The sequence below is a fragment of the Micropterus salmoides genome, unplaced genomic scaffold, assembly GCF_014851395.1.
Source record: "Micropterus salmoides isolate LMB-PRFRI ecotype aquatic unplaced genomic scaffold, ASM1485139v1 Ms_hic_scaffold_3182, whole genome shotgun sequence".
Classification (NCBI taxonomy): domain Eukaryota; kingdom Metazoa; phylum Chordata; class Actinopteri; order Centrarchiformes; family Centrarchidae; genus Micropterus; species Micropterus salmoides.
Window position 1 is genome coordinate 1 of NW_024042465.1, and position 9787 is coordinate 9787.

A 9787-nucleotide genomic window follows, 5' to 3' on the forward strand; every position below is an offset into this window, starting at 1 on the left:
GAACACTCGTTTCACTTACTTTATTACAAATTTGGTTGTGTCCCTGATGTTATTTAGAAGCTAACATTCAAATGGCTTTAACCACAACTAGTCTGTCTCACCCAGTTGTTGAGTGTCACCGAGGCTCAAAGTGTAGTAAACAGGTCCACATGAAAATTCATCCTTATCTGGCAGAGATAAAGAGAGATATTCAGCTGATAGATAAATATTTCATCTGTGATGGTGCTCTGCCTCAATTTAAGGTTGATTTTAAATATGTGTTTGGAAAATAATAAATACTGACTTTCTTAGCAAGAGTTTCATAAAAAGATCAACACCATTCTCACATCTGTCCATTAAGTAAGGAGCTAGAGCCTGGAGGAGATTAGCTAAGCCTAGCATAAAGTCTGTAAGCAGAGGGAAACAATTAGCCCTTTTCTTTCCAAAGTTTACAAAATATTTCTCTAAAGCTCATAAAATGACAAATACTGTTTGTTTTAGTTGTACACAAACAAAATGTAGAAATGAAAGTCTGAAGTTTCTGCCCACTGTTTGCCAAGAAATTGTTGTATGTAGCTCCCATTAATACCACAAGTTGTTGTGTTTACATTTGCTTAGCTTTATGATCATCTTGGATAGTAAACATCATGTTAAGCAAAGATAATTACCTTCTGACCCAGCTACACACTTCACACACAGGTTTAAGAGAGGCAGTGATCTTCATTATTTAACCTAAAAGTGAATGAGCATATTTCCCAAAATGTCTGACTGTTTCTTTAAAATGAAAGGAATTCTATGGTGTATATTTTGTCTCCCCATTAAAAAAGACGCCGTGCGCATTTACGCAGGAGGCACAGCAGCATAACATCATCGATTATTCGAACCCCGACACTCCTGTCGGGCTGCTGAAATGTTTCTCGGTGTTGTTGAATTATTAAAAAAACACGACCACCTAATTTTGGGTTAAAATGCTTTGTAACGCACCTTACAGAAATTGTAAACTGTGGAATAATATTAGTAATTAGTAATACATTATATTACTGCGTTACAGCAAAAAGCAATACATTACTGTGTTTTGCGTTACTTTTATAACCCGTTACTCCCAACATTGGTAGCCACAAGGCTCAAATCTAATTTTGCTTTTGCTTTGATTGGATTTTTTCCATTAGTTAAATCTAGGATTTGTTATTATGCAAATTAACTCGATAATAGATTTCTGTTTTCTGTTGAAGGTTTACATGACACCAGTGGTTGAATTAGGCCGGGATTTTGCTCTTCTATTCTCCTATTTTCTAATATTACATATGCGAGCAAGTTCTACCGGACAACTGCTTCTTAAAATCTCGATCTCATGTCTGAACTCACATATTTCATTTCTCATCGAAAGGCTCCTACAATTTAATGGAAATAAAACCCACCTCAGTTTAATAATCACGGGCTTGACACAAGTATAAAGTCAATTTTTGCAAAACTTAAACTTAAACATTTTTGAGCAAAACAGAGTGTAAGAACAGTGTGCAACTTCAAATTGAATGCATATCTTAAATTACAGAGGTAACCCTTTTGTGCTGTACAAAGCAAACTCACACCCTCCACTGTACATACTCTTCTGATGGGAACTTCAACCTTTTATTTTCTCTGTGGTTTGATTCAGGAAGCTCAAAATACCACCAGCACCCACACAGACTGAGACAATGCCAGACAGACCTACTGCATAGAAATGTTGTAACACTTCTGTTATTGTTAACATTAATGCGCATGGCGGTGGATTTCTAAACCAAAATTTTGAGCTGTTAAATTAAATATACAATGTAGATGTTGTGTTACCCACACTGCTTTTCAGTTACACACTTGACATGAAGTTCGTAAAGTTAAAGGAAAAATAACAGTGTCTGGTTAAGTACCTTTCATCCTTTTGTTTTTTGTTACAACAGCATATGTCACTTCGGCTGCACACTCTACAGAGTAAGAAAAAAGTATTTAAATTCACATGGCAGGTAATGTAGACAGACAAATACATGGACAAATAACTATTTACACAAGTACATATTGTGAACAAACAGGAAAGACATGTTGCCTATTGGCTAATTTGTTGCTTGTTTCAAAATGAGTAACAGGACAGGGTCTTCCCATGTCATACAAAAAATGACGCAGTGTGTCACAACCTCACTGCCGTGATACCTGCCTTGTGACAGCTGGTTTGTGAGTGAGTGTGGTCTGTTTCTGTCTGTCTGTGTTCTTTCTTTCTCTCTCTTTGTCTCTCTGTAGTGGAGTCTGTGAGGGTAACCTGCAGGGGCAATTTTAAACCATTTTTTTGACCATAAAATTCATCAAGCACCCCGAAAAACACAATAATTTATTATTATTTTCTAAAACTAAAAAATTGCCCTCTTACTTTACATTTTGGAGAAGCAAGAGAAGGGACAACCCACAGTTTCATATGGATTTTCTGACGTTTATTGCCCCTAAATACTGGCATTTTTCAGTTTCTAATGTTTTAAAATGATCTGCGACCGCACTGGCCGCCCTGTCAGCTGCAGCAGAACACTGTGTGTCTGTCAGTCTGGGCCAAACTAACACTTTCACTACTGTGGGGGGGATACGAGTGGCCCCTCAGTGGACTGATCCTTGTTTAGCTGAATTCTGATTGGCTCAACGGCGCCGATCGAAGTTGTTACTTTCCATCTGGGGCGAGTTCAATCCAAATACTTTTGCACTGGTTTGCTACGTTTTGTCAGGGCTGAACTCAGCCAGGTTTGTGTGACAAGTGCAACAGAGAAGGGGGCGATAGAACATCTATCTCCCTCGTTCTCCATTTTTCCTTTTACTTTACTTTAGCTTGTTGGTTGACAGCTGACTTGAATAACATCAGATCCTCAATATTGAAAGTCTTAGGCCCCATGCACACTACTCCGTTTTAGTTTACAAATGGAAAATTAAAACGAATACGATCTCCGTCCACACCAGCATTTTAGCTGCATATCAGAGTTGATCTCCGTCTACATTAAAACGACTGAAAATGCACATCTATTGGCCGTTCAGGTACACTGATGCGCGTGTCGGTGTAAACATGAAGCAGATGGTACTGAAGATTTTAGTAAAAATACCAACTCAAAAACTCAGTAGCATCGTGTTTCTGCTTTGCATTACTTATAAGACCCAATCAGAGAGCCGAGCGTGAGCATCTGCGTCATTATTTAATCTAAATAGTGCAAAAAATCTTCTTGTCTTGTTCTTGTGCTTCATCACGTCTCACAACCCAAATGTGTCAATTGCTTAACTGACCAGGTCCTCTCTGGTAGGCGTACTTTTAGTTTTTTGGATTCACCACCGGCCCACTTCCACTCTATTGGATCTGCTAGCCCGTTCATCATTACTAATCCCCCCCCCCCCCCCCCCCCAACTTGTCTGTTCTGCCTGTTGAAAGTGTGTTTCACAATAAACCACCTCAACAGAATACTCTTTTTTGATTTTGCTTGTGGGTTCCTACCTCAGATCTGACACAGAGATTACACCAGTTCAAGAGGTCACTGACATGATGAAATTAATTTAAACTTACTTTTAGACTTCTTAAAAATGTCCTCTTGTGTAAAGCACTTTGTAGTCTGCGATTTTTACCTATATTAAGATCCTAATAATGGAAGGCAGGGTAAATCTAACTTTGCATTCCTACTAGCATGCCAAAAAAAATGCTGTATGGTGATACATGTTTTTTTTCTCACCTGTTCGATCCTCAGCTGAGCCTGATCCAAGTGTTAGTGTGGAGAGGTAGAGCCATGCTGCAGTGCAAGAAAGGGAAAATAACAGCTTCAACAGAAAACCAGCAACAGAAGTTAAATGCATAAAAAACTTTTACAGCAAACATAGCAACTTACATTTCTTTTCCTGAGCTTTATTTATGTGATGAATGGTGTTATATAAGTAGAGCTGGCCCGAATATCATTTTTTGAGCAGAATAGTTTCGCCGGGCAGGGGTCCAGGAAGGGAGCGCACGGGTTGAGCTTATTTTCAGTAGCGGAAATAAATCTAACACGTTATTATGAAAAATTCACTTTTAACTTTAATTATAGCGACTAAATGCTCTTCTTCTACAATCGGCCTAATATAATTAGGCTTATTTAAATGCGTTCATTGTGTTGCTGTTTGCTGTTTCCAGTCTACAGTTTGATACCTGATTAATTTTAAAATGTTGGAAATTTGACTGACTACAATATGTCACAGATAAAAATAAATACCTCAACACTTCCTGTAAATGTTTCAAATTAAAACCCACTTGGTGTTAATGTGGATAGAAGACCTTAACTTGTTGACAAGACTTTAATTGTGAAATATTTGCAGAACTATGTTGTGGAAAATTCAGTTAGCCTACTTATAGCTCCATACATTAGTGAAGTCCTGCTGAGTATTGAGTGAAGAGACTATATATATTTTATTATTATTATTAGAGATGCCACTTAAGGGGCGTCCACTTTTATGCTGCAGTGCACAGACTGTGATATGTCGTTGATCAGAAGCAGAACTACAGTTTGACTGACCTCTTGCTATACGCAGCACAGCAGAAGATATGAATGATTATAGCAGTAAAGTTGTTAGTGAAATGTATCTGTACCTCTGTGCCAATAACCTTTTCCAAAGTGATGTAGTCCCACCACAAACAGCAGAATCAGCAATAAAACAGTAACAATGATCCATGGATTTGAACTGGAGGAGGAAGGATTGAGAGAGGTGGGCTCTTTGGGTTTTTCTGGAATAGAAAAGAAAGTATGCCAACTTGTAATGTGCTGTTTGTGCAGTTTGGGAAGAAACTATGGTTAACAAAGATTAAAAGGTGAAAAAGGGAAGATAATAAACATACCTCTAAACATATTTTCACTGTTAAAAACTTTCAAATCAGAGCTTCTAAAAATCCCCGCGCCAGTTCAATTCACTTGTTTCAGAGACTTAAATTAACCATTTAAGTGTTGTACCCTGGGAATCTGACATTATTTTATTGTGTTACATTGCTGTCTCACCTCTGACAGCCAGCCAGCTTTCTGCTGATTCTCCAACATCAGTGATGATACACTTGTAGAGTCCTTCATCAGACACAGAAACACTGTGGATGGTCATGTTTCCTGTAGAGCTGCTCCTGATGAGGCGGCCATCTTTATAGAAATCCGCTGTGAGGTTGGAGGAAGTCTTCTTCTTGTCTCTACATTGCAGAGTCAGAGCTTCTCCCTCCATCACAGGTAGGGCAGGACTCTCCAGGATCACAGAACCAGCTGATCAACATGTGTTTGATATTTATTTCATGTTAAACTCGTGGTCAATTTATGACAAAAGATTCTTGTCTTAATGCAAACATACCAGTGACAGTGATGTTGACGCTGTTGCTTCTCTTCTCCTCTCCAGTCTCACACCAGTATTCTCCACTGTCATCTGGATATACATTTTTAATGGTACAGGTCACCTCTGTTGTTGTCACCTTACTTGTAGTTCTACATGAGAGAGCTTCCCCTTTTAATCTATGTACAAGTTTCCATGCAGTTGAGACAGAGTAACCGTCACAATGGAAAGTTACAGCGTCATATTCAAAGAACTGCAGACTGTTTGGGACGACATGAAGAGACACTGAAACAAAGAAAACAAACAGATCTGTTCTCAATTCACATATAAACACCTGGAATATAGTTCTAAAATAACAGAACCAAAATAAAAACTAATGAATGTATCTGTTCATAAAAATGATAAACAAAGGGCCAGTTCACCAAAATCTCAAAAGAAGACATTTTCCTGCTTTCTTCTTTTCTTTAATACTTTCCAACGAACACGTCCCCACAATGAAATGCATTCATCAAAAAGGTAAATATTTGATCAAATTAAATGATCAACTAACTGATACTTACCAACTTTCTGATCAGGTTCACACAGCAGGAATAACACATTCATCACTGGAGAGACAAATGAAAACAGCTGAACATCACAGAAATTCATTTACAGCATCTACATGCTTTATTGATTCCTACAGCTACTCCTATTAAATCTCATAACTGATTTTAACAACCTCTTTATGGTTTTGTTTTTATCAAATAGTCAGTACTCACATAGTCTGATGCAGAGAGCTCTGACCTTCATGTTGTCTCGTTACTGACTGTCAGAACATCAGACTGAAGTGTGAGAAGAAGAAGAAGAAGGTGGGGATATGTTTCTTCCTGTGTGGCTTATGTCTGCTGTTGATGCAACACTAATTTTGTGCTTCAGTTTGATGACCTTTTCTCAGAAACAGAGCGGTTGACCTGGCAGAAATAGCCTCAGTGTTTCAGCAAATATAGATTCAAATATAAATTTAAGTGACTATAACTACTTTGTGTAGGTGTCTGTGAGGCTTAAACCAAGATATGGGTCTGTAACAGCTGTGCTAGCTGATCTGGAAAGCTGTGCTTGGTACTTTGAGCTAAATGCTAAAATCTGCAGGCCAACAAGCTCACAATAAAAAACATGGTGACGAAGACAAGCAGGTGATGTGAATTTAGTTTTGAAAGATGTCGTTAGTTCTTGACATATTGAAATGTAAAAAAAAAAGATAATGATAACCTCATGGTGCCACTAAAGCTTGTATGAAGTCATTAGCAGTACAAGTGCTGGAATTACATAATTACTACAATTTCTATACTGCTATACTACTACTGCAAACACAATATCTAATAAGTAATACCAAAATTAAATGTAAAAAAAATCACATTTTAAATGAACATATACAATCTTTTAGGAAAAGTCAGTTACCAGCAGTATTGTTATTTTTTATCTAACAATTTATCGTACATATATTTGAAAAAGTTTGAAAATGACCGTCATAGACATCCCAGTGTTGAGATTAATGGTCTGAGAACCATGCAAGTATATGCACACACTTTTGTGCCAATCCATCGAACATATTTCTCCGAATATGGAAGTCCAAATCAACTAACTGTTGGAAGACAGAGAGGAGTATTGAAGTAATGTTGCTAAAAGTCTGAGGGGCAGAGCTAAGTATGTTATAGACGCAGCACTATACTCTGTTTTAATAGGTTAATTACGTTTTTGATTTTAAAGCAATCATTAAAAATGCTTCCTCAAAATGCAAAACTTATGGTTCTATAATTACACAGAGGAAGGGTAATTTATATTGGCTTTAACATCTGGCATTTTGTTGGTGAGTGGCCATGTTATAAGAGTGATAATACCCTTCATGACAGGTGATGCCTCAGGTTTCCACAAATACATGGGACACACTGGGATCATATATTATCAGTATCATAATAACCTATTTTTCATTTTTTCCCCAGTGTTTCTCTCTGTCTCTCTTTCTTTTTAACACACATTTGATTCACATATTCTACGCTGCCTCCTGCAGTACACCATTCACAGTACATAAAATGTGTTTTCGCCAGACATAAATATTATTACACATATTTAAACACAGTTTAGTCACAGTCACAGTATAGTTACATACAGTGAGACAACCATTTTACTGATTTAGGTATTTTACTGGCATTAAAGTGTTAACAAAATGTTCCTTTTCTATCCAAATATTTTGACAAAATATGGTCATGATACACCAATACATTTTTTAAACTTTTGCTTTATTAGTCACAGAAAATACAAGCAGTAAGGGAGACTTGATGCTCTGAGGACCATTTTAATGCAGATTATTGAAGGACACATTTATATGTGTGTCCACAGTCAACCACAGTCTGTTCATGGAGGTGTAGATGCTGTGGTGACTCTGCAGAGGGTGTCAGAGCTAGGATCAAAGTGGATTATTAAATATAGACATAAATGAAAAGAAAGCTGTGGTTTGCAGACTGTCATCATTTGACTTGTGAGAATCTTCACGCCTCTGTACAGTCACAGCATGTGACACAACTGCTTCTGGACCCTAAGAAACATGAATTAATAAATCAATGAATCAATGAAATATACGTCCTAGAGCAGCAGGAGATACAATTACAATCATTCTATCAGACACACTGTATTTACATGTTTGTTTCCTTTTTCTAAATTGTGTTTTAGCTGATGCAAAACTACAGTCTGATGATGATGTTTTAGCAGAATATGCACTGAATATAAATGGGATGTCAGATCAAATATAAACATATAAAACAACATGGATAATAACACATGCTAAGATCAACAAGAAAGACGTTGTGCACTCAGATGAAACATTATGGGATGTTAACTGCTATATTTTCTTAATAGCCGAATTAACTTTCAGTATATGTCACTATATAGTCTTTCAACCCATTTTTTCATTTTGGCAGTGACATTTACATATGAGTGGACAGGATATTGTTGTTACCTCTCAGTTTCCCACAGTGCAGTACTCCTAGCAGCAGCAGCAGCATTATCGTCAGCACAACAGGAACAATGTTTCTTAAAATGGGGAACCAATAATCTGAGAATGGGTGAGTCTCTGAAGTGCTGTGAAGTGCTGCAAAGACAACAGAAGGTATTTACTGCAATGTCACGAGACAAAGTGGTGACTCAGAATGTAATATTGTTATTCGTTGTAAGATTAAAATAACATGAAATCACAGATTAACAGATTGGCTGCATGCACTTTTCAGTAGCATCTTAAAATTCTGTTATTCAGAACCGCCAACGGGTCAAATTTACCCGCGGCTGTTTTTTGATTGTATGTATCTTTGTTTCAATATAATATTCAAGTCCCCCACTTTTCCTAAAAGTGTGTTATGTAGCAACCACTATTGTTAAAAAATGTCAATATAAAGCCAGATTTAAAAAATGGGCATTTATACCTATAAGCACCAGCGGGTAAAATTTACCCTGAGAATTCAGTCATTTTAGATAATATTAGCGTTTGAATAAACCTTCTATGTAGCTATTGGCAACGTGTTTCCCACTACAGACATCACACTTGCTCAGCGCAGTGAGTGAAGGAGAGTCTGACGGTGGGCTGAGCGATGTGTCCTGGGTTGATTCTGCATCTGACAGCTTCCACTTGTATGAAGTAAACATGCATAAAAGCCGCTGCTCATAGGTTTTGTGTTCTACATGTTCATCAAAACAAATAGTTTTTCCCTGTGATAGAGGTGTGTTCTGCGGTCAATTCAAGAGAGCGTGCGGCCCTCCTGTGCTTTTGACCGCTATAACTTTTCCAGCGCTGTGTATACATTTTTCCGTAGAGTAAAAATCTACCATGAATTTTGGAATTGATAATAATCGTTTCTTTCGATAAAATTGCCCATTTTCATTTGGACTTTCAAACTTTTGAAGCTATGTGTTCCTGTGTAGATGCCCGATGGGAGTCCGAAAAAACAAGCAGAACAGTAAGAACCAGCCGACATTATGAGGCTATTATTAACCGCCTATAAAACACTACAACAGTCGTTTTTTGTAAATTGTATGCTGAATTTAAATTCAAGATGTGTTTAGAATATAACTAGGCTATAACTAAAACAGCGCAAGTGGATGACATCAAGAGAGCCGCCGCGTGAGAACGTGCCCTTCACAGGTAAACGACCTGCACGGTGAAGACAATGAATAAAATAGAATAAACTTTCTCTAAAAGCCTGAAATATGGAAATGTTGTTTATAGGAAATAACAGCCAATGTGCTAAATGTTTCCCAAAGTGTGTTGGAGCAACATGTAGCAGAAATAATCACAAAATCATAGCATTTTTATGGGGGTAATTTTTTACCGCTTCCTTGAGGTAACAGACAGAAAGAAGTTTACATTATGTCATTAGTATTTCCTCATGCATTAATGTATAATGCAGGATTTTACTGTTACTGTTGTTGGGGTGGAACTATTTTTGAACTATTCCAT

General features: G+C 37.3%; 1 protein-coding gene across 1 annotated transcript; it reads right to left on the reverse strand.

Annotated features, from left to right (window-relative positions):
* Positions 1-87: 87 nt before the first annotated feature.
* Positions 88-6115, reverse strand: LOC119884101 (high affinity immunoglobulin epsilon receptor subunit alpha-like). The gene is made up of 8 exons (XM_038694572.1): positions 6063-6115; positions 5865-5909; positions 5326-5589; positions 4992-5240; positions 4589-4723; positions 3702-3758; positions 1884-1937; positions 88-167 (listed from the first exon to the last, which is right to left on the reverse strand). The coding sequence occupies exons 1-8, from the start codon at positions 6091-6093 to the stop codon at positions 88-90; spliced, it is 915 nt and encodes a 304-aa protein (XP_038550500.1). The 5' UTR covers positions 6094-6115.
* Between the last annotated feature and the right edge of the window lie 3672 nt (positions 6116-9787).